Source organism: Petromyzon marinus, chromosome 53, assembly GCF_048934315.1.
Source record: "Petromyzon marinus isolate PM22_M1 ecotype Great Lakes invasive population chromosome 53, UKy_Petmar_22M1.pri1.0, whole genome shotgun sequence".
Lineage (NCBI taxonomy): Eukaryota > Metazoa > Chordata > Hyperoartia > Petromyzontiformes > Petromyzontidae > Petromyzon > Petromyzon marinus.
Window position 1 is genome coordinate 5,495,758 of NC_133719.1, and position 25,237 is coordinate 5,520,994.

General features: G+C 45.5%; 1 protein-coding gene and 1 long non-coding RNA gene across 4 annotated transcripts; one reads left to right on the top strand and one right to left on the bottom strand.

Annotated features, from left to right (window-relative positions):
• Positions 1–1,252: 1,252 nt before the first annotated feature.
• On the bottom strand, positions 1,253–16,261 carry LOC142905397 (uncharacterized). Of its 2 annotated transcripts, none has more exons than XM_076051952.1 (11): positions 15,948–16,261; positions 11,008–11,181; positions 8,721–8,862; positions 8,179–8,282; positions 7,462–7,615; positions 6,494–6,624; positions 5,530–5,734; positions 4,465–4,610; positions 3,703–3,907; positions 2,645–2,784; positions 1,253–1,880 (listed from the first exon to the last, which is right to left on the bottom strand). In XM_076051952.1, exons 1-11 carry the CDS (start codon positions 15,955–15,957, stop codon positions 1,429–1,431), a joined length of 1,863 nt encoding a protein of 620 aa, XP_075908067.1. In that variant the 5' UTR covers positions 15,958–16,261; the 3' UTR covers positions 1,253–1,428. The 2 variants fall into 2 exon arrangements, with proteins under 2 accessions (XP_075908067.1, XP_075908066.1); XM_076051951.1 differs by lacking the exon at positions 15,948–16,261 and adding an exon at positions 13,379–13,619.
• On the top strand, positions 14,182–24,781 carry LOC142905398 (uncharacterized). 2 transcript variants are annotated; one of them, XR_012929552.1, is made up of 6 exons: positions 14,182–14,366; positions 19,521–19,601; positions 21,411–21,466; positions 21,802–21,918; positions 23,538–23,688; positions 23,813–24,781. It is a non-coding gene; the product is annotated as an uncharacterized LOC142905398 (long non-coding RNA). The 2 variants fall into 2 exon arrangements; XR_012929551.1 differs by lacking the exon at positions 14,182–14,366 and adding an exon at positions 16,912–17,165.
• Positions 24,782–25,237: the final 456 nt, after the last annotated feature.

Consider the following 25,237-nt stretch of genomic DNA (forward strand, 5'->3'; position numbering starts at 1 on the left):
ACCCACCACCCATGATGCATCCAGGACCCCTTGAGCTGTTTGGGGCCATACACTTTTTAGTTACTGAACCCTCATCACAATCCTGCGCTGTGAACACATATAAAATAAATGTTTCTTAACAATGTTTTCCTTATGATCTGTCCTGACAATTCTGTCAATAAACACGTTTTCAGAAACGCGATGTAATAAACGGACCAATGGAACACTTTGTGGCACTGTTGACCAGAAATGTTGGCCCAATAAACTCCGCGACAAAGCGTTCATAACGGAATTGGTGCATTTTACAAGTTTGATGCGAATACGTTACATTTTAAGTAAAATAAACAAGCCGTAGGCCTGGTACACGTGTAGCGTGGTTACACCCACTTTTAATAGTTTTACAGATGCAGGTACTCGTACAGGCAACAACTATGTTTGCGAAGATAACATTAATCATGAAACATGTCTCACAGCATGAAAAACAAAACCGTAAAATGGTGTTTAGCAGTTCCAGCTGTGGTAACGACATGTCAACTACCTCGTCTGCTATGCAAAAAGGTCGTGGGTTTGATCCCAACCCTGATCTGTCGCTGCACACGAAGCTTTGGGTCTTCTCTGCCACAGTCATTCCATCCCTTCTCTATGCTTGTGAAACGTGGACCCCTCTAATAGAACATCTGCGCTGATTAGAAAGATTCAGGATGGCCTGCCTATGATCCATCATGGGCTTAACCAGGCTTCTTTTTGCTGGATAAAGGGGGATTAACGGTCATGGTACGGGTTAGAGAAGAGATGGACCGATGTAGTACAGGAAGTTTTGGAGCTGAGTGGACTTGTCAAGATCGGCCTCTGGAGGAGGCTCGTGAAGGACGCCACTGGGCAGTTGGATGCAGTCGCCTTCCAACAACAAGAGAGGGAAAAGGAGCGACGCTCACGACGAGTGGAGAGCCAGGCGGCTAAAACACAGAAAGATGGCACAGCAGGGGGCACAGGTGGTGCATCTGCCAGTCATCTCAGTCAACCCATTGTACCTGAGTCTATACCATGACCCACTGTCAGTGAGCCTTCGACACTTCACGTGGACTCAAAATGCACCTGGCATACCACAGGCAGCGTGGTGACATCACCGTCACTTAGTGGCGAATGGCGGGTATTTGTACGCGCGTGCCCCGTGTATCTCTTTATGTGTGCGTGTGCATGCCTGCCCCGTGTGTACAATTGTGTTGACTGATTGCACCCCTTCCGACAATAAAGCCAGCATCAGGACTCACGGTAAGTCAGAATCAGAATATTTATTTACATTCGCAACAAACAGTACCTCAATAAAAAAATGTACATTATAATCTTAACTCTTGATACATTATGAAAAATATTTACAAATCACATCGACAAATGTGGCTGTATCCACATCCATTTCAGATGCGAAGAGGTCTCTGTAAAAAATTATATTCAACAGCAGAAGAATGTCCTAAGTCGCTTCCAGAGGCCTCTCTTCTTGTGGATCTTGGCGGCGATCGGCTCCTGTGCCCGCTCCTGCGCCGGCTCCTGCGCCGGCTCCTGCGCCCGCTCCTGTGTCCGCTCCTGTGTCCGCTCCTGCGACGGCTCCTGCGCCGGCTCCTGCGATGGCTCCTGTGTCCGCTCCTGCGATGGCTCCTGCGCCGGCTCCTGCGCCCGCTCCTGTGCCCGCTCCTGCGCCCGCTTCTGTGCCCGCTCCTGCGCCCGCTCCTGTGCCCGCTCCTGTCTCAAAGAGCTGCGCTGAATATGCTCCTGCTGCTGCTGATATTGCCACTGTGCATATTCTTTGAGATCCTGTTGCTCGAGGACTGCACGGCTGCTCTTGTACAGTAGGTGGCTTTGGAGAGTCCACCTGCTGGTTGGTGCGTACAGCTTCACAGCGGGCACTGTGGTAGACAGAGCAGAGAGGGAAGAAACCGACAGGGGTCAATATTGGAAACACAAGTGCCGAGCGTTGATTGCATCGATGTTCAAAATAGCTTTTGGTAAACGTTGGAATTTTCTTTGGTAAAGTTACCTAATTCCTACACAACCCTGCTCAATGGATCCACCATGAAGCACTTTGATTGAGTGATTGATGCTGCGGCGCTCATTGATTCATGCAAGCCATCCTGTCATTCATTGGCTTCCTCATCACTAATGCATAGTTATTACCACGGCCATAGTTGTCATAAATGTTACATCTGGATACATCTGCTAATGTCAAGGACTCAATTTACTTGGTTGACCATTTCCTGAGCTCGACCATACACACTCATCATATTAGAGGACAAACTACCTTCATCCTTCTTTGCACACTCTGTTGCACTATCTTATGATCTTGTGCTTAAGTGTTGTAAGATAAGTAATAAGAAATATACAGCCCTTTGTCAATCCATTACTTATTGAAAAATACCTCCCCCATGCCACGAAAGTCATGGGAAGGGTTATACTCTTCGTCACTGTGCTTTTCACTGCAGGTGGGTGCACAACGCAACCCAGGATCTGTCCTAAATATCACTCACCACTCATGTTAGCTGTGGCTCAATTCACAGTGCAGCACAGAAACAACTTTGCAACTGTTTCCATCATATTGTTTCAAACGATTAATTAATTCAGTCTGGCTGCCCCCTCCCCCCCCCCCGAGTTGGCAATGCCGACTGCTACTTACTCTCTATCAGCGAGTCGTGAAACTCCCTGGGATGTGGGCACGTGCATGCTCTGATGGCGGGGTCATTATCACGAGCAGCGGCGGTGACATTGGTGGTGGTGGTGGCGGCGCTCACGGCAGTCGTGGTGGCATCTTCCTTGCTGTGAACACAAGAAACAACAAGCGGCAAGAATGTCAAAAGGCTGAACTCTGCAATAGAATGCAGAATAAGGGGCAAGTAGCTAGTCGTAATCAACTATTAGTTTATCATAGTTGATTATAGTGGAATAAATAATGTTTACCATAAATTATGTTTACCATGTGAGAAAGGCTATCGCAATTCTAACAACAAAGAAGCATAGCTACAACCACTCAATAACCTCCACTATCCACAACAACCATGCCACAACCGTACACAACTGTTATTCATATGTAGCTGGAGGTCTTCCCAAGCTGTAATCATGACGCAAGTGGACCTCTGTTCCTCAAAACACTTTGCAGCAGCCCTTTAACCATTGTTTATCCCTGCGTTGTGTTCATCACTCATTACTTCACCTACACTGCGGCCTGACTCTCCAGGGTATCTGGCAATGTCATGGCTCACCAACCACCCCCTTTTGATCAAGGGTTTAAGGTGTTATTGTGCCCATCATGTCAGATCTTCACCAATTTCTCTCTCCTCTGAGAAAACCCAGACCATTATCACTCGCTCGAAGGGCTAGGGATGAAAACTCAATAGGAGGGTTGGTCTGATTCCGGCATGACGTTTCAAATTCGCCTCTGTGTCTGCTGAGGTGAGCACAGCCTTGCTTTCAAAAGATACGTCAATCCCAGCTCACTCTCAGCACCATTATGTCCCTGTCACTGCTGCTGGAACGGCTGTCCGAGTTCTCCCAGCTCACGGCATCCCACGGTGGATCAATGGCCAACTCGTCCGTTTGGACAGCGGCGTCGACCTGCCCCTTGATTGTGCCGTGCTAGCATCCCGCTCCGCTAGCCGTGTGTCTGCTGATTGTGCGTTTGTTCAGCTGCAGTGGCAAAGCATCTGCAGATTTTTCACTGTGCTTGCTTTTACTCACTGCGAGAGGACTTCCTTCTTCCGGGACTGCACCGTGACCGCCTCCTTTTCCACCTTCTGTCCCTGAGTCGACCCCACCATGGACTCTGGAATGTCAATTTCCACAGTCCGCTCGTAGCCAACGCGCATGAATTCAAGCTGAATTGTTTTTTTCTGCTTTAGCTGATGCGGCTGTTGCTGCTCCTGCAAGTCTTTCCCAGGGGACACTGTGGGAGACAGAGCAGAGAGAGATTAAACGGACAGTGGTCAGTATTGGAAACACAAGCACAGAGCGATGATTACATCGATGTTCAAAATACCTTTTGGCAAACGTTGAAATTTTCTTTGGTAAGGTCACCTAATTCCTGCCCCCAACCCTGCTCAAAAGATCCACGACGAAGCACTTTGATTGATTGATGCTGTGACGATCATTGATTCATGCCAGCCATCCTGTTGTTCATTGGCTTCCTCATCAATAATGGATAGTTATTACCACAGCCATAGTCATAAATTTAATATCTTGATACCTCTGCTAATGTCAAGGACTCAATTTACTAGGTTGACCGTTTTCTGAGCTCTACCATACACACACACTATATTAGAGGACAAACTACGTATCTTCCTCCTTCTTTCCACACTCTGCTTGACTATCTTTTGATCTTGTGTTTAAGTGTTGTAAGATCATAAATAATAACAAATATATATAAAATTGTTTCAGACGATTAATTAATTCATTCTGGCTGCCCCCTTTTCCCCTCAGTTGGCAAAGCCGTCTGCTTCTTACTCTTTATCAGCGAGTCGTGGAACTTCCTGGGCTGTTGGCACGTGCATGCTCTGATGGCGGGGTCATTATCCCGAGCAGCGGCGGTGACATTGGTGGTGGTGGTGGTGGTGGCGGTGCTCACGGCAGTCGTGGTGGTATCTTCCTTGCTGTGAACACAAGAAACAACAAGCGGCAAGAATGTCAAAAGGCTGAACTCTGCATTAGAATGCAGAATAAGGGGCAAGTAGCTAGTCGTAATCAACTATTAGTTTATCATAGTTGATTATAGTGGAATAAATTATATTCACCATAAATTATGTTTACCATGTGAGAAAGGCTATCGCAATTCTTACAACAAAGAACCATAGCCACAACCACTCAATAACCTTCACTATCCACAACAACCATGCCACAACCGTACACAACTGTTATTCATATGTAGCTGAATGTCTTCCCAAGCTGTAATCACGATGCAAGTGGACTGCTATTCCTCAAAACACTTTGCAGCAGCCCTTTAACGATTGCTTATCCCTGCGTTGTGTTCATCACTCGTTACTTAACCTGCACTGCGGCCTGACTCCAGGGTTTCTGGCAATGTCATGGCTCACCAACCACCCCCGTTTGATTAAGGGTTTAAGGCGTTATTGTGCCCATCATGCCAGATCTTCACCAATTTCTCTCTCCTCTGAGAAAACCCAGACCATTATCACTCGCTAGACAGGCTAGGGATGAAAACTCAATGAGAGGGTTGGTCTGATTCCGGGATGACATCTCGAATTCGCCTCTGTGTCTGCTGAGGTGAGCACAGCCTAGCTTTCAAAAGAGATACGTCAATCCCAGCTCACTCTCAGCACCATTCATGTCCCTGTCACTGCTGCTGGAACGGCTGTCTGAGTTGTCCCAGCTCACGGCATCCCACGGTGGATCACCGGCCAGCTCGTCCGTTTGGACAGCGGCGTCGACCTGCCCCTTGATTGTGCCGTGCTAGCATCCCGCTCCGCTAGCCGTGTGTCTGCTGATTGTGCGTTTGTTCAGCTGCAGTGGCAAAGCATCTGCAGATTTTTCACTGTGCTTGCTTTTACTCACTGCGAGAGGACTTCCTTCTTCCGGGACTGCACCGTGACCGCCTCCTTTTCCACCTTCTGTCCCTGAGTCGACCCCACCATGGACTCTGGAATGTCAATTTCCACAGTCCGCTCGTAGCCAACGCGCATGAATTCAAGCTGAATTGTTTTTTTCTGCTTGAGCTGATGCGGCTGCTGCTGCTCCTGCAAGTCTTTCCCAGGGGACACTGTGGGAGACAGAGCAGAGAGAGATTAAACGGACAGTGGTCAGTATTGGAAACAAGCACAGAGCGATGAATGCATCGATGTTCAAAATACCTTTTGGCAAACGTTGAAATTTTCTTTGGTAAGGTCACCTAATTCCTGCCCCCAACCCTGCTCAATAGATCCACGACGAAGCACTTTGATTGATAGATGTTGCGGCGCTCATTGATTTTTGCCAGCAATCCTGTCGTTCATTGGCTTCCTCATCAATAATGGATAGTTATTACCATGGCCATAGTTATCATAAATTTAATATCTTGATCTATCTGCTAATGTCAAGGACTCAATTTACTAGGTTGACCCTTTCCTGAACTCTACCATGCACACACATTATATTAGAGGACAAACTATCTTCCTCTTTCTTTCCACACTCTGTTTGACTATCTTATGATCTTGTGTTTAAGTCTGTTGTAAGATCATAAATAATTAGAAATATATAGCCCTTTGTCAATCCATTACCAACACCTCCCCCATGCCACGAAAGTCATGGGAAGTATTTTACCATTCGTCACTGTGCTCGTCACTGCAGGTGGGTGCAAAATACAACCTGGAATCTGTTTTAAATATAACTCACCACTCATGTTAGCCGCAGCTCATAATTCGCAGTGCAGCACAGAAACAACTTTGAAACTGTTTCAGTCAAATCATTGTTTCAAACGTTTAATCAATTAATTCTGGCTGCCCCATCCTCCCCCGAGTTGGCAATGCCGTTTGCTACTTACTCTTCATCAGCGAGTTATGGGACTCCCTGGCCTGTGGGGATGTGCTTGCTCTGGTGGTGAGGCCATTATCCGGAGCAGCAGCAGTGACATTGGTGGTGGTGCTCACGGCTGTCATGGTAGCATGTTCCTTGCTGTGAACACAAGAAACAATAAGCGGCAAGAATGTCAAAAGGCTGAACTCCACAATAGAATACAGAATAAGGGCAAAGTAGCTAGTTGTAATCAACTATCAGTTTATCATAGTTTAATAGAGTGTAATAAATTATGTTCACCATAAATTACGTTTACTATGTGAGAAAGGCTATCGCAATTCTTACAGTAAAGAACCATAGCTAGCCACAACCACTCAATAACCTACACTATCCACAACAACCATGACACAACCGTACACAACTGCTATTCATATGGAGCTGGAGGTTTTCCCAAGTTATAATCACTATGCAAGCTGACCTATTCCTCAAAACACTTTGTAGCAGCCCTTTGACGATTTTTTATCCCTACGTTGTGTTCATCACTCGTTACTTCACCTACAATGCGGCCTGACTCTCCAGGGTTTCTGGCAATGTCATGGCTCACCAACCACCCCCTTTTGATCAAGGGTTTAAGGTGTTATTGTGCCCATCATGTCAGATCTTCACCAATTTCTCTCTCCTCTGAGAAAACCAACCATTATCGCTCGCTAGATGGGCTAGGGATGAAAACTCAATGGGAGGGTTGGTCTGATTCTGGCATGACGTCTCGAATTTTCCTCTGTGTCTGCTGGAACGGCTGTCCGAGTTGTCCCAGCTCACGGCATCCCACAGTGGATCAACGGCCAGCTCGTCCGTTTGGACAGCGGCGTCGACCTGCCCCTTGATTGTGCCGTGCTAGAATCCCTCTCCGCTAGCCGTGTGTCTGCTGATTGTGCGTTTGTGCAGCTGCAGTGGCAACGCATCTGCAGACTGTTTACTGTGCTTGCTTTTACTCACTTTTTCTGCTTTTGCTGATGTGGCTGCTGCTCCTCCTGTAAGTATTTTTTAAACTGTTCCTTTTTATTATGGTCTGCACAAGTGTTCCCGTGAAGTACCACTTTGCTGTGAGCAGACGGTCCAGTGGTCTGCATGGACAGTTTCCGTGGGGACACTGTGGGGGAAAGAGTGGAGAGATATTAAACGGACAGTGGTCAGTATTGGAAACACAAGCACAGAGCAATGATTGCATCGATGTTCAAAATACCTTTTGGTAAAAGTTGGAATTTTCTTTGGGAAGGTCACCTAATTCCTGCCCCCAACCCTGCTCAATGGATCCACCACGAAGCACTTTGATTGATTGATGTTGCGGCGCTCATTTATTCATGCCAGCAATCCTCTGTCATTCATTCGTTTCCTCATTATTAATGTATAGGTACTACCACGGCCATAGTTCTCATAAATTTCACATCTTGATACTTGTGCTCATATCAAGGACTCAATTCACAAGGTTGACCGTTACCTGAGCTCTACCATCCACACTCATCATATTACAAGACAAACTATGTATCTTCCTCCTTCTTTCCGCACTATGATTGACTATATTTTGATATTGTGTTTAAGTGAGGTAAGATAATAAATACTAATAAGAAATATATTAAATTGTTTCCAACGTTTAATGAATACATTTTGGCTACCCCCTCCTCCCCCGAGTGGGCAATGCTGTCTGCTACTTACCCTTCCCCAGCGGGTAGTGGGACGCCCTGCACCGCGAGCACGTTGTTGCCCTGGTCGCATGGCCAGCATCCGGAGCAGCAACAGCAGCAGTGGTATTGGTGGTGCTGTGAACACACGACAAAAAAAAGTGGCAAGAATGTCAAAAGGCTGAACTTTGCAATAGAATGGAGAAAACGGGCAAGTAGCTAGTCACAATCAACTAGCCAAGCAGCCACGAGGACTTGTCTACCCAATGAACCTAACCAATTTCCTAAATCGACAGGAGGTATGAGACCTCCCAATACCCTACCTTTAATCCAAACCACACATTTGGCACTTGGCTATGCCCGCTTTTCAGGAAATGCCCACCTTTCAGTTTTGGTGCTCATGGTGCAAGGGAGGATTATCTTGCGTGAACAATCAACAGAAAAGGATTTTATATCTATGCCAAAAAATATTTAAAAACCTCCACTAGTGCTACGATAATTTCAAATTCAAATATACTAAACAGGTGAGCATGGGAATGAAATGCATAAGTTAGTGATTATATGCATCGAACGTACCATTGCCCCAGCAGTGGGATGAAGTTCCTGTACACAGTGACGCGTATAGCAGTACCAGTCTTTATCGCGTTCACCATGGATGAGATGTGTAAGAGTCTGAAGCCAAGCAATTTTGCCTTCCCCACCTTGAACAGCACATCTCCTGTGGAGTGAAACAGACACAACGTTCATCTGCTAATTAGCTCATGTTTGTGCATGTGCTTGTATGTACGTCTTTGTATGGACATGTGTGTGCGAGGGGCTGCACTTGTTCTACCAAGCACCACGGTGGAAACACTGAAATAAGCTCATGCTGGAGGCCCCAGAGGACAAGTGTTTATGACGCCTACTGGTCAAACTCCATTTGGCAGAGATGGAATGAACCCCACCCCCCCCCCCCCCATCTTGGGGTTCCTCCAGGAACAGGTTATTGCTGCGATTGGCCACGTGGAATGTTCAAATTATCATTGCAGAGGTGAGGCTGCAACTCCTTTGGCAGGATATGGACGGGTACCACCTGGACCTCTGTGGAATACACGAGGTCCAGTATATCGGTTCTGGCTCCAGTTATCATGAGTGAACTGTTTTCCACTCGGGGCAGTAAACTGCCAAACCACAAGGAGTGGCACTTTCTTTGAACAAAATAATGAAGGCGGTGGGGGAGTGTGGCGGTGAGGTATGGGAAGCTCTTAAGTTCCAGGCTGTCGTGGGTAATTGCTGTTCACTCAGAGGAGTTGGAGACACTGCTGCTATACCTGGAGTGTGCCACTAAGAGGTGACGTCTTACCATCAGCCTCACCGAAACTAAGCATCTGCCTGGGTATTTTGTGCCATCAAACAATTCAGCCCATCAACTTCCCACTGGTGATGGAGTAGTTGTGGAGAAAGTGGAGAGTTTTCCATACCTGGGAAGTATGCTTATGACTAGCTCTGGTTTGACAGGTGAGGTCTCACTCCGAATCAGTTAGGCGGCATTATCTTTTAATTGCCTGCATACTGTTGTGTGGAAGTGTCCTGGTCTATCGCTCTACACAAAGCTTGACGGCTAGTCATGCCCTCCCTTATCTATGCTTGTGAAACGTGGATCCCTCTAATGGAACATCTATGCCAGGTAGAAAATTCAGGCTGGCCTGCCTATGATCCATCCTGCGTTTAACCAAGCTGTATTGCGTGAGGAGCTTACAAATTCTATCAGTGAGCTCCTCTGGAAGGTAAGGCTGCGTTAGCTGGGTCATGTAGCTGACATGTCCAGCCACTGTATGCCTAAGCATCTTCTGTTTGGCCAGATAGAGGGGGCTAAACGGGCACAACACGGGCTGGAAAATAGATGGGCTGATGTGGAGCTGAGTGGATTCGCCAAAGACTGGTACCAGCGGTGTCAAGATCGTCCTCTTTGGAGGAAGCTCATGAAGGACGCTACCCAGGCAGTTGGAGGCAGTCGCCCTCCAACAACAACGGAGGGCAGAGGAGCGACGCTCACAATGACTAGCAGAGTGCCAGGCAGCTAAAATGCGGTAAGTTGGCACAGGAGGGAGGTCAGCTGGTGCATCTGCCAGGTATCTCAGTCAAACCATGGCACCTGGTTGTGTCAGGTGACCTCCAGTCAGCGAACCTTCGACACTTTACATGGCCTCAAAGTGCATCTGGCCTGGCACAGGCGCCGTGGTGATGTCACTGACACTTAGTGGTGAATACCGGGTGATGTTGTGTGGACACAACAACGACCTTGAAATATATATAGCCTCACACAAGTGTCGTGGTGAATGGAAATTGCCACGTGTTTGGAGCAGTGGTGCAGGGATTTACGCACTGCACCATAAATCCAGTGACATCAACTGTAATGAATGATATCTAAATGGTGTCCTGGGCCTTTCCGAGATCAATTCCATCTTAAATGAGCACCTGGTGCATTGTGTAAACATCAGCATTGGGAATACAAATGTGGCTGGGTGAGGTGCTCACCACGCCAATGTACAACTCTTCATAGGTGCCCACTATTAGAACTTGCCTCATCAGTCTCTGTGCTCGAATTTCATCAGAATAATTTTAACACCAAATTTCACGTGATGTTACCAAACATGTCATCATTGTTGACCGAGCTGAGACCAAACCTGTTTTAGTCACAGGCAGCTGAAACCCAGATCTGAATTCAGGATCTCAAAGGCTCTCAGTTCAGTGTTCTGACCTCTGAACCACTTGGCCACGTCTGATGTACTGTTGTTTTAAAAAAACATCAAAAACATAATGGGCATCCCTACACCTCATATCGCAGTACTTGCTTGGCCCGTGCATGTGTGCAGTGTCTTACCTGGCTGCAGTATTCCGTTTCGTTGAGCATAACTTCCAGGAGTAAGTGAAACCAGTTGTATATATTCTCCGCGCTGTACGAAATGCAGCCCCCAGCCGATATATTGCTCCATAATTACATATGTCTTAACAATGTGCACATTCTTTGGTTCCAGTTCCGTGCTAAGCGGGAATCCTGCAGCCATAGAGAAGGGAAGGATAGGGTTAGTTAGAAAAAAGTGGTGAGTAGCATAAATACAGCAGTTTTTTTTGCGACATAGTTTTTAGGTGGTTATTTTTCAAAATAACATCTCTGAGAATGAGAAATGTTGGGCCAAACTGAGTTCCTGCTAAAATGAGAATTGGGGCAGTGATCATCTCCCGTTTACAGCCCTGAGCCAAAGGAGGCTATTACACATTCTTATGACGAGATGGTTTATATTTTCTCCATTAATAAAAACAATAGAAGCCCTCTTAACGACGGTAATTGGTTCTATGAAACCGGTTGTTAAGTGATTTGGTCGTGAAGCGAGTATAGGAAATAAAGTACACCAAGAATTCAAAAGATATGTTTCCACTTCAAAGGCAGCCAACACCAAAAGTAAACAATTCCCAATGCTCATGAATAGACATCACTGATTGGCCGAGGCCTGGTCAGATCACTTTGAAGCTTGCCGATTGGCCGAAATGAGCAGTTGCGTGCTCGTCGTACGCCCATCGTTGACATAGGAATGGTCGGTAAGCGAACACATTGGGCTCTATGGAGGCCCTACACTACTATACACTCCGCTACTATACACTACACTATACAATACACAATGGGCTCTATGGAGGTCCGTCGTTAGTTGTCAACCGGGGTGGTCGTTAAGTGGGGTTCTACTGTATGTGTATGTTTCTCCAATTAAATATTTTCCTAATTTCACTGTGAATAATTCTGGGAAAAGTGTCAGCTTGTCTGATTTCCCTCCGAATATGCATATTGATATTTCTGAGTAGAATGCCTTTTCATAGTCTAAAAACGTCAGGTTCATGGGTAATTGAAATTAATTGGTATTTTCCAGAATGTGATTACTGATATGCATAGGGTCGGGCACCCATATGCAACTAATTACAACAATTTGGTGGGCTTTGGCAGGACCTGTCACCATAAGAAATTACGGAAGGTCGAAAATATTAGTGGTGTAGCAGCCAAGGAATGGAAGGAATCCAAGAGTACATCGTATTATGTAACCCTACTATCCGTGAATTTTGCGGATAAGAGTCACGCGAAACATACATCATATTATCCAGATACACAAACATGGACACACGCGAAAATACGTAAAGACACAAAAACAGACAGAACATACCCACTGAAACATGCATAATAAACACACAACGACATGGATACACGGAGAAATATAGAGACACACAGAAACATGGAGACATTCAGAGACACACACAAGCACACCAATACAGAGATCGAGAGACACAAACAGACACCGAGATGCAGGTACTGGACTTAGAGACACACATAGAGATAAGTAGAGAAAGGTAAAGTACAAAGACAGAGATGGCGAGAGACATATAGACAGAAGCACTGAGACACCTAAGAGATATATGGTTGAGCAACATGCAGGTACTAGACTTAGAAACACACGTAGAAATAAGGAGAGGAAGGTAAAGTACAAAGACAGAGATGTAGAGAGACACATATAGACGGAAGCACTGAGACACACGAGAGATATATGGTTGAGCAACATTGAGTGTGTGCAGACACTCTGTTATGTTGTAGGTAACGCAACATTATCAGTGGTTTTCATGGCCAGACACATGTGCACACACAAACACACGCGCGCCGGTATGTGTGTAGGCCCTGAGAAACCCCTTAATAAACCCCTCGACACGCAACAGGCTCCCGTTTTGTCAACCAGGAATAACGTGGACTAGCAGGGTGCGTGATTACGATATTGCGTGTCGTCACCGTGAAGTGAGATCACGTGTGAGGGGCGGGGCTTAATTATGTGACGTCACATACCCGCAGGCCACGCCCATTATCTAGGATTATCTGCGGATTATTCTATACATTTTTGTGGAATGGAACCTTATTATCCGTGAATTTTGAGGAAAAGAGGAGTCATGTGAAAAAAAACATTATCCGCGAATAAACATCGACACACAAACATGGAGATACAAATCATCCACATACATAAAGACACAAAAATAAGCATAACACACCCAGAGACATGCATACACACACAAAGACACGGATACACAGATAAATACAGACATGGAGACACTCAGAGACAAACACATGCACACAAATACACTGAGATAGAGAGACACAGACGTCGAAATGCATGTACTGTACTTAGAGAAACACATGAAGATGAGGATAGAAAGTTAGAGAGTACTTAGGTAGGCCCGGAGAAGCCTCATTATTAATCCTTGCTTCATGTTTAAAACTCTTGATCCGCCCTCGACAAGCAACAGGCTTCCGTTTTGTCAACCAGCAATAACGTGGACGAGCAGCGCGCGCGTGATGATTGCTTGCCGTCACCGTTGAGCTTGATCACGTGTGGGGGGCGGGTGCTAAATTTATGACGTCTCACATCCGCAGGCCACGCCCACTCCACGCTGGCCCCGCCCCCTACATCCTGCACGCTCACTGCTCTATTAAGTTTTGATTTAAAGCTTTCGCGACTGCAGGAATTCATATTCTTGGTTCTTTCGGTAAAGTCACGTAGAAGGGAAACAATAAAATAAAAAAAATATTTTTATTATTTCACAATAAAACAAAAATATATTTGTATTATTTCATTGTTTTCCGTCTACGTGACTTTACCGAAAGAACCAAGAATATGCTCCATTAAGCTTTGGTTTAACACGTAGGCTTTCGCAGCCAATATCTGTAATATAGGTTTTTTGGGTTAGACCTTGTAAATATGAATGTGGCGTTAAAGTCGCAACTATGTGCATGCATGATGTACGCTGATTACCATATGAATAACCCAACCGGCAACGGATAGCCATTATAATTCATGTTTTCATCTCCCCCTCCTTTGCACATCACAAGATATCATCACATCTATCCGTCTATTTAAAGAACAAAATAGAATTTCTCCACAGATCTGGCTGTCGCCTGACGAAGCTAGTTGTAATGACTGGCGAAACGTCGTATTCGGATTGTAAATGTTCTGTATTTGCTCTCCAACACACCGGTGTGCTGTACCAGTAACGAATTGGCCACATTCTGTTTACGTTGCAACCCTTACTAATTTGCTGTGTCGGGTGGTTGCGGGTTTAATATTTACGCGATCTAACCCAAAAAAAACCTCGTAAGCCTTGTCTTCACAATCGCTGAACGCGGGTCCACAATGCAAAGCAGTTGGCAACAAAACGGTACGATCTAACTTGCAATATACTGTATGTGTAAATGTCACGGTTGTTAAAATGAGCACGGTTGTAAGAGCTTTGCCTGTCAGTCACAATTTAAAACATTTCGCTCTCTTCATAGATGTTCTAAATGAGTAAAACTTAGGAAGACGATATCCGTTGAATTGTTTAGTGCTGCAAGATTAACGTCCCAAGCGGATGTTCGGTGTGCAGAATAATGGTGTGATGTATAGATGTCTTTAAAATAGTTTTTTTGTTGTTTTGCAAATACACGCTTTCGTTCGCTTTTGATAGTTTCTGATACTTTACATAAAGGGGAGTGTCTGGACTGAAAAGAGGCCACTGACTTCGGCTAAACGGGACATTTCACGAGTGGATCACAATTTACATCGTCCACTGTGTACTCTCTGCCTTCCCCGTCGTCTCCTGCCTCTAGTCACGACTCCTCGCTACTCTCCCAATCTTACTGGCCGTCTATCTTAGTCCTCTATATAGCCTCCCATATCACCCCTTCTCTCATCATCATCATCACGGTGGCTATGAGATGTTAACTACCTCGCCTGGTGTGCAGGAGGTCGTGGGTTCGATCCCGACCCTGACGCCTGCTGCTGTATATTAGGGGGGCCCCCTCCTGTCAATCTCCCCATCCTCCCACGTCGTCACCCCTCCCCCCACTGTAGATTACGGCCCCCCACCGTAAATCGCCCCCCCCCCACTGTAGATGACGGCCCCCCACCACTCAATAGGGGAGCTCCCTCCCCCTCCTGTCAATCTCCCCATCCTCCCACGAGGTCACCCCCCCCCCCCCCCGCAATGGACAGTGCCGAACCGGGGGGAGGGACGGAACGATAGAGCTCAGTCGGCCCTAGCTGGTAAAATAAAATAAATACTAGTTTAGTTAATCTGTTCCTCATTATCATCTCTTCTAACTCTTAATCCCCTCCTCATCTCCCTTTCTCTTCCTCCTATCTCTCTCTATTCGTCCATCGTTCATCATATTTCTGTCATCTATTATATATTCTTTATACCCTCTTTCGTTTCCCATTACTACTCTACAACACTACCCCAATCCTCATAACTGTCCACAGACAGAATTACAATGATCCATACTCTTTGGTTCTTTCGGTAAAGTCACCTGATGATGGAAGCTGGTGTTGCCTCCGAAACGTCGTGATTTAATTTAGTTTTCATTTTTGTTTTATTTAATTTATTAATTTTTTTACCTACGTGACTTTACCGAAAGAACCAAAGAGTATGGATCCTTGCAGTCACGAAAACTTCAAATCAAGAAGAATTACAATGAGTTCAAAAAACCGCCCAAATCGCTCACCCAGTTTAATACTGTACACATGTGTAGCCGTGAATAGTTTGTAAATGAGGCCAACCCCACAGAGAAATGCTAACATTACATATTCCTGGGCATTCTCTCTGCCTCAAGGACTCTAAAAACAACATGTAAATAGCGTTTATCCTGAGCTATCTCTCCCTGCTCAAAATCTGATAAACTAAAATCTGATCACAACACACATGAACCCGTACTGTACCTTTACAATAAATCTCATCAGAAATGACTTAACCAAGACTCACCTATATTCATATTCTTAGCTCTTTCTGTAAAGTCACGTTGAAGGGAAACAATAAAATAATATAATATATAAAACAATAAAAATTCTCACGACGTTTCGACCATAATACAAACGGGCATTATCAGGTGTGAAAACCAACGGCAAGAAAAATTTGAAAGAAGTGGCGGTTTGCATAAATTATTTATTTATAAACGGTGTTCTTATTTATTTATTAAAAAACGTTTGCACCACGGGCAGCGATTTGACAATTTGTTTAGAAGGACGAGTCCATCTATGTTCTGAAAAGAGGAGGGGGGAGACGAAAAATTAATGTGTGCTGTCTGAAAGCCACCGTAAGCGTAAACAATCAATTAAGACCTGAAATGGTTGATCAAATCCTTGCAATGATTGCTAAGCCAGAATCCATCTTCTCAGTTGAAATTGTCTCTGTGCTTGTAAATGTGGATAGCCTCATGAACGAATCTCTCATGGTAGCCAGATGGCTTACATTTGTTCACCAAATTATCTAAAACACTAAATACCACTAATGTAAAACTAACTTCATCCTGAAGTCTCTAAAAACATTCATATACGTATTTAAGGACTATTTCCCGGATGCATGGCTTGTGTGTGCCCTGCTGCATAACGCAACAAAGATAAATAAATATAAAAAATAGTCCTCCTGTGCCCGTACGTTTCCCTCTCTCGAACTACTCAACACTTCAAAACGTTTGTTTGAGGGGCTCCGAAGTAAAACTACACTCACGACCATCACTCACCACACACCTCAGCAGACTCGCGTGAAGCCGACATCCCCCGATGCCCCCCCCCCCCCACTGTAGATGACGGCCCCCCACTGTAGATGACGGCCCCCCCACCACTCAATAGGGGGGCTCCCTCCCCCTCCTGTCAATCTCCCCATCCTCCCACGAGGTCACCCCCCCCCCCCCCGCAATGGACAGTGCCGACCCGGGGGGGGAGGGGCGGAACGAAGGGGGCGGGGACTCGCAATGGCCGCTCGCTACGACGTCGATCTGAACGATCTTTACAGATGCATATTTGTTAATCCCTTATCAGTGCCCTACCTTATTACAGAGCAATTCAGACCTTATTGGTCACCCCGTGCCCTTTTAAATCTCAGCGTTCATCCCACAAAGGTCTCATTACAAGGAAGAAACACAACATTTTTTTAACTCAATTTCCCTGTACAAGAATACGCGCGAACCGTATGGGTTGACAGGTAAGCAGATGCACACACACACACTCGAACGTGATTGTGTTTTGCCGATATCGCTGATGCTCCTGTGCGTCTTTTTATCGTGGAAATGTCGTGGGTTTACTCACCAAACGCACCGGTGTTGCTGTTTCCGTGACAAACCTCACTAATTATCTGTGTAGGGTGAGGCGGCTTTAACGACATTCATATTTACGCGATAGAACCCAAAAAAATTATGGATAATGTTTGCATGTCCGTATTCAGGCAAGATTTGGTTTAATTTTGCCAACGGGTAAAACTCATTGAGCCAATATATGTTCCATTTTTATTGGGGACCTCGTTACAGAAACCTGGTTACAACAAAATAAACATGCACAAAGCAATACACGGTCAAGTTCCGAATGGCAAGGTCGTGCATCAACATGATAACACGTGTGCAATGCGAGGAGAACACATCACATACACACGAAAAAATATAACCTTACTAAACTCTGCAAAGCAGAGCGATCGTTTGCGCAGGGATATTTTTTCCCCCGTGATAAATGCACTGAATAGGCGAGGGGAAACTTATTTTAAGTTGACGGAGGACCACAGATTACAGGTGTGTGTACAACTGCTTGTGCGTGAATTTTAATCTCCCGCCGTGTAATGGTTGGCAGCGCACCGCGGGCTGACAATCCAGAGGCCGATTCTGTAGCCCGGCGCGGCAGCTGAAACGTTGGACAACTTTCTTCAATGCTTAAATTCCCACCACCCAGCAGCCCACCTCGCCGTCCCCGTCCACCCACCACGGTGGCGATGTGTTAACAACTCCTGACCCTGACGCCTGCTGCTTTAGATTTGAAATCTGCGTCTCTCATTACCACGGTGACTATGAGATGTTGACTACCTCGCCCGGTGTACAGGAGGTCATTGGTTCGATCCCGACCCTGACGCCTGCTGCTGTATATTTGGAATCTGCGTCTCTCATCACCACGGTGGCTATGAGATGTTGACTACCTCGCCTGGTGTACAGGAGGTCATGGGTTCGATCCCGACCCTGACTCCTGCTGCTGTATATTTGGAGTTTGCGGTGTCTCTTTCCCCGTGGTCGGATGGATTCTTCTCCAGTTTTCCCCTCCACATTTAGAAACAGGCGTTTAGAGTATTTGACTTCTATACATTTCCACATAAGCCACCTCGTTGAGGTATCATTTGTGACCAGGAGGCTTCTGGAAAAAATAGCTAATAGCTCAGTCGGCCTTAGCTGGTAAAATAAAAAAAATACTAGTTTAGTTAATCTGTTCCTCATTATCATCTCTTCTTACTCTTAATCCCCTCCTCATCTCCCTTTCTCTTCCTCCTATCTCTCTCTATTCGTCCATCGTTCATCATATTTCTGTCATCTATTATATATTCTTTATACCCTCTTTCGTTTCCCATTACTACTCTACTAACACTACCCCAATTCTCATAACTGTGGACAGACAGAATTACAATGATCTATACTCTTTGGTTCTTTCAGTAAAGTCACCTGATGAAGGAAGCTTGCATTGCCTCCGAAACGTCGTGATTTAATTTAGTTTTCATTTTTGTTTTATCTTATTTAACGTATAAAAATTTTACCTACGTGACTTTATCGAAAGAACCAAAGAGTATGGACCCTTGCAGTCACGAAAACTTCAAATCAAGAAGAATTACAATGAGTTAAAAAACCGCGCTAAATCGCTCATGCAGCTTAATACTGTACACATGTGCAGCCGTGAATAGTTTGTAAATGAGGCCAACCCCAGAGAGAAATGCTAACATTACATATTCCTGGGCATTCTCTCTGCCGCAAGGACTCTAAAAACAACCTGTAAATAACGTTTATCCTGAGCTATCTCTCCCTGCCCAAAATCTGATAAACTAAAATCTGATCACAACACACATGAACCCGTACTGTACCTTTACAATAAATCTCATCAGAAATCACTTAACCAAGACGCACCTGTTTATTTTGGAAAACACCATAACCTGTTCACCAATTTTTCAAAGTTACTAAATACCACTCATGTAAAACTAACTTCATCCTGAAGTGTCTGAAAACATTAATATACTTATTTAAGGACTATGATCCGGATGCATGGCTCATGTGTGCCCTCCTGCATAACGCAACAAAGACATATATATAAAAATACTCCTGTGCCCGTACGTTTCACTCTCAAACGACTCAACACTCGAAAACGTGTGTTTGGGGGGCTGCTATGTAAAACTACACCACCCACCCCCCACCACCACCCTCCCCACCACCACCCTCCCAACACCCCCCCCATCACCACCCTCCCCACCTCCCCCTCCCGTATACCAGGCGAGGTCGTTGACATATCCTACATGGTGTTGCATCTGTGTTGGTCCCAGGAAGCGTGCTGCTCGCTGACGCCGGTGTGTCTACATGTTTGCGATGCTCTCTACAAGCTACCAACACCGGAGCACACTACGGTACTGAGAATGTGGAACGGGAAGCGGCGGTGTGGGCCCATTGGGGGCCCTGAGCAGATACATTTTATTTTGGGTGCATCACGTGACTACAAGCGTTATGCGCTGGAGCAGTTGAAATTTACTTTCTCTTCCCCACATTCAGGACCTCCTTCAGACATTTAATCAAGATCATTAAAATTCTTAGACTGTGCATTGCTCATTGTCCCATGGTCTAGGCGTCACACTTGGGTGGTGACGGTGCCTTGGCAATTGCGGCACCTAAACTCTGGAACTCGTTGCTCCTTCGAGATCAGGACTTCCAAGACAAAACATTTCAAATTTGGACTAAAATCGCATCTGTTTAAAATGTCTTTCTCACTTTTCCTTGGTTGACATTAAACTATGTTCCAGCTTCCCATGCATAGCGCCCTGAGAACGATTGTTTAAGGGCGCTTTATAAATGTAAATTATTAACTCAGTTTACAGAATAGTACAAAGTTTCACAAAACAAATGATTAAATACGTTGTGACTTGTTTTGCACAGTGCCATTGTAATGGTGAGCTTTTGAATTGTTATCAGGATGTGAATTGAGATATTTGGCACAGCTCTGCTGTTATTTTTTTTCCATATGCATCCAGGACCCCTTGAGCTGTTTGGAGCCATACACTTTTTAGTTGCTGAACCCTCATCACAATCCTACGCTGTGAACGCATGTAAATTAAATGTTTCTGAACAATGTTTTCCTGATGATCTGTTCTGACAATTCTGTCAATAAATACGTTTTCAGAAACGCGATGTAATAAACGGACCAATGGAACACTTTGTGGCACCGTTGACCAGAAATGTTGGCCTGATTAAATTCTGCGACAAAGCGTTCATAACGGAATTAGTACATTTTACAAGTTTGACGCGAATACGTTACATTTTAAGTAAAATAAACAAGGCGTAGGCCTGGTACATGTGTAGCGTGGTGACACCCACTTTTATTAGGTTTTACGGAGGAAGGTACTCGTACAGGCTACAATTATGATTGCGAAGATAACATGAATCATGAAACATGTCTCACAGCGTGAAAAACAAAACTGTAAAATGGTTTAAGCAGTGACAGCTGTGGTGACGACATGTCAACTACCTCGTATGCTATGCAAGGAGGTCGTGGATTTTATCACAACCCTGATCTGTTGCTCCACCCAAAGCTTCGGGTCTTTTCAGCCATAGTCATGCCCTCCCTTCTCTATGCTTGTGAAACATGGACCCCTCTAATGGAACATCTGCGCCGATTTAGAAACATTCAGGCCTGCTTGCCTACGATCCAAAATGGGCTTAACCAGGCATCTATTCACCGGATAAAGGGGGCTAAACAGGCGTGGTACGGATTAGAGAAGAGATGGAATGATGCGGTACAGGAGGTTATGGAGCTGGGTTGACTTGCCAAAGACTGGTACGAGTAGTGTCAAGATCGGCCTCTATGGAGACTCGTGAAGGATGCCACTGGGCAGTTGGAGGCCGTCGCCTTCCAACAACAACAGAGGGAAAAGGAGCGACGCTTACGACGAACGGAGAGCCAGGCGGCTAAAACACAGCAAGATGGCACAGCAGGGGGCACAGGAGGTGCATCTGTCAGTCATCTCAGTCAACCCATTGCACCTGGGTCTATCCCTTGACCCACTGTCAGTGAGCCTTCGATACTCCACGTGGACTCAATGCACCTGGCCTACCATAGGTGGCGTGGTGACATCACCTCACTCAGTGGCGAATGGCGGGTATTTGTACGCGCGTGCCTCGTCTATGTCTTTGTGTGTCTGTGTGCATGCCTGCCCCGTGTGTAGAATTGTGTTGACTGATTGCACCCCTTCCAACAATAAAGCCAGCATCAGGACTCGCGGTAAGTCAGAATCAGAATATTTATTGTCATTCGCAGCACGCAGTACCTCAATAAAAATGTACATTAAAATCTTAACTCTTGATACATTACGAAAAATACTTACCAATCACATTTACATTTCCGATGCGAACAGGTCTCTGGAAAAATTATATTTATCAGCGGAAGAATGTCCTAGGTCGCTTCCAGAGGCCTTTCTTCTTATGGATCTTCGCTGCGACTGGCTCCTGTGCCGGCTCCTGTGCCGACTGCTGTCTCAAAATGCTGCGCTGAATATGCTGCTGCTGATGATGACAATGCTCTGGTGCATATTCTTTGATCTTCTCCTGTTGCTCCAGGACTGCACGGCTGCTCTTGTACAGTCGGTGGCTTTGGGGAGTCCACCTGGAGGTCGGCGTGTGCAGCTTCCGAGGGGACACTGTGGGAGACAGCAGAGAGGGATGAAACGGACAGTGGTCAGTATTAAAAACACGAGGACAGGGCGATGATTGCATCGATGTTCAAAATTTATTTTGGTAAACGTTGGAATTTTCATTGGTAAGGTCACCGAATTCCTGCCCCCAACCCTGCTCAATGCGTTCCACCACGAAGCACTTTGTTTGATTGATGCTGCGATGCTCATTGATTCCGACCAGCCATCCTGTCATTCATTGGCTTCCCCATCACTAATGTATAGTATTACCACGGCCATAGTTCTTATAAATTTAATATCTTGATACCTCTACTAATGTCAAGGACTCAATTTACTAGGTTGACCGTTTCCTGAGCTCTACCATGCACACGCATTATATTAGAGGACAAACTATTTATGTTCCTCCTTTCCATACTCTATCTTATGATCTTGTGTTTAAGTGTTGAGATAATAACAAATATACAGCCCTTTGTCAATCTATTACTAAGTGGAAAATGCCTCCGCCTTGCCACGAAAGTCATGGGAAGTGTTTTACCATTCGTCACTGTTCTTGTCACTACGGGTGGGTGCACAAGGCTACCTGGGATCTGTTCTAAATATCACTCGCCACTCATGTTAGCCGTGGCTGAAAATTCACAGTGCAGCAAAGAAACAATTGTGTGACTGGTTCCGTCATATAAGTGTTTAAAACGTTTCATCATTGAATTCTGGCTGCCACCTCCTCCCCCGTGTTGGCAATGCCGTCTGCTACTTTTCATCAGCGAGTCGTGGAACTCCCTGGGCTGTGGGCACGTGCTTGCTCTGGTGGCGAGGTCATTATCTGGAGCAGCGGCGGTGACATTTGTGGTGGTGGCTGTGCTCACGGCAGTCATGGTGGCATCTTTCTTGCTGTGAACACAAGAAAAAAAAAGCGGCAAAATGTCAAAAGGCTGAACTCTGCAATAGAATGCAGAATAAGGGGCAATGTGGCTAGTCGTAATCAACTATTTATCACAGTTGATTATAGTGGAATAAATTATGTTCACCATAATTTGTGTTTACAATGTGAGAAAGGCTATCGCAATTGTTACAGCAAAGAACCATAGCTAGCCACAACCACTCAATAACCTCCACTATCCACAACAACCATGCCACAACCATACAGCCCTTTCACGATTGTTTATCCCTGTGTTGTGTTCATCACTCGTTACTTAACTTGCACTTCGGCCTGACTCCAGGGTTTCTGGCAACGTCATGGCTCACCAACCACCCCCTTTTGATCAAGGGTTTAAGCCGTTATTGTGCCGATCATGTCAGATCTTCACCAATTTCTCTCTTCTCTGAGAAAACCAGACCATTATCGCTCGCTCGACGGGCTATGGATGAAAACTCAATGGGAGGGTTGGTCTGATTCTGGGATGACGTCTCAAATCGCCTCTGTCTTAGGTGAGCACAGCCTTGGTATCAAAAGGGATACGTCAATCCCAGCTCACTCTCAGCACCATTCATGTCCCTGTCACTGCTGCTGGAACGGCTGTCCGAGTTGTCCCAGCTCACGGCATCCCACGGTGGACCAACGGCCAGCTCGTCCGTTTGGACAGCGGCGTCGACCTGCCCCTTGATTGTGCCGTGCTAGCATCCCGCTCCGCTAGCCGCGTGTCTGCTGATTGTGCGTTTGTGCAGCTACAGTGGCAACTCATCTGCAGATTGTTCACTGCGCTTGCTTTTACTCACTCCGAGAGGACTTTCTTCTTCCGGGACTACACCGTGACCGCCTCCTTTTCCACCTCCTGTCCCAAGCAGGTGCCCTGAGTCGACCCCGCCCTGGACTCTGGTATGTCAATTTCCAGAGTCCGTTCGTAGCCAATGCGCATGAATTTAAGTTGAATTGTTTTTTGCTGATGTGGCTGCTGCACCTGCAAGTCTTTAACTGCTCCTTTTTATTGTCGTCTACACAGGTTTTCCTGTGAAGTACCGCGTTGCTGTGAGTTCGACGATCCAATGGTCCGCATGTACAGCTTCCTAGGGGACACTGGGATACAGCGGAGAGAGATTAAACGGACAGTGGTCAGTATTGGAAACATAAGCAAAGCGATGATTGCATTGATGTTCAAAATACCTTTTGGTAAACGTTAGAATTTTCTTTGTTATGGTCACCTAATTCCTGCCCCAAACCCAACTCAATGGACCCACCACGAAGCAATTTAATTGATTGCTGCGACGATCATTGATTCATTCCAGCCATCCTGTTGTTCATTGGCTTCCTCATCAATAATGGATAGTTATTACCACGGCCATAGTTCTAATAAATTTTATATCTTGATACCTCTGCTAATGTCAAGGACTCAATTCACTAGGTTGACCGTTACATACATGTTATGTATATCGTTTATTGTTAAATTTGAATCGCAGTTCCTTTGATTACTGTTGTTAGATTGTTTTTATAGCTTTATTTTGGTGTTTTTGAAAACATGGTTAAGCCATGTTTCTTGCGGAAGTGCGGAGTTGGCCTGATAACTTTAATCTAAATTGTCTTATGGTTGTTATTGTTTGACTTGCATCACACTGGGATTTTTGCACACAGCGTTGTAATGCAGTGGGTTTTTTTTTCTGGAAGATTTGCTGGTTTATCAAGGATGTCTCTGTTGCGTGTCGTCGCTTTTAGATGTTCTCTTCATATTTTGTTTGTTGCGGTTGCACCCGACTCAAGAGCCGCATGGCTCACAGGGCTATACCTAAAAAATGAAACTTGAACCTGAGCTCTACCACACACACTCATATTACACGACAAACTATGCATCTTCCTCCTTTCCACACTCTGACTATCTCATGATCTTGTGTTTAAGTCTGTTGTAAGATTATAAATAATAAGGAATATACGGCCCTTTGTCAATCCATTGATGAATAAAAAACCGTCATACCCGGAAGTCATGGGAAGTGTTTTACCATTTGTGACTGTGCTCGACACTACGGATTGATTCACGAGGCGACCTGGAATCTATTCTAAATATCACTCACCACTCATGTTAGCTGCGGCTGATAATTCACAGTGTAGCAGACAAACGACTGTGCGACTGTTTCCGTCATATAATTGCTTCCAACGTTTAATGAATACTTGTTGGCTACCCCCTCCTCCCCCGAGTTGGCAATGCCGTCTGTTACTTACCCTTTGCCAGCGGGTCTTGGGACTCCCTGGACCCACGGGCACGTTGTTGCCCTGGTCGCACGGGCCAGCATCCGGAGCATCAGCAGCAGTGGCAATGGTGGTGCTATGAACACAAGAAACAAAAGTGACATAATTTTTAAAAGGCTGCACTTTGCAATAGAATGGAGAAAACAGGCACTTAGATAAATAAAATAATGAAGTGAATGAAAACACTAAT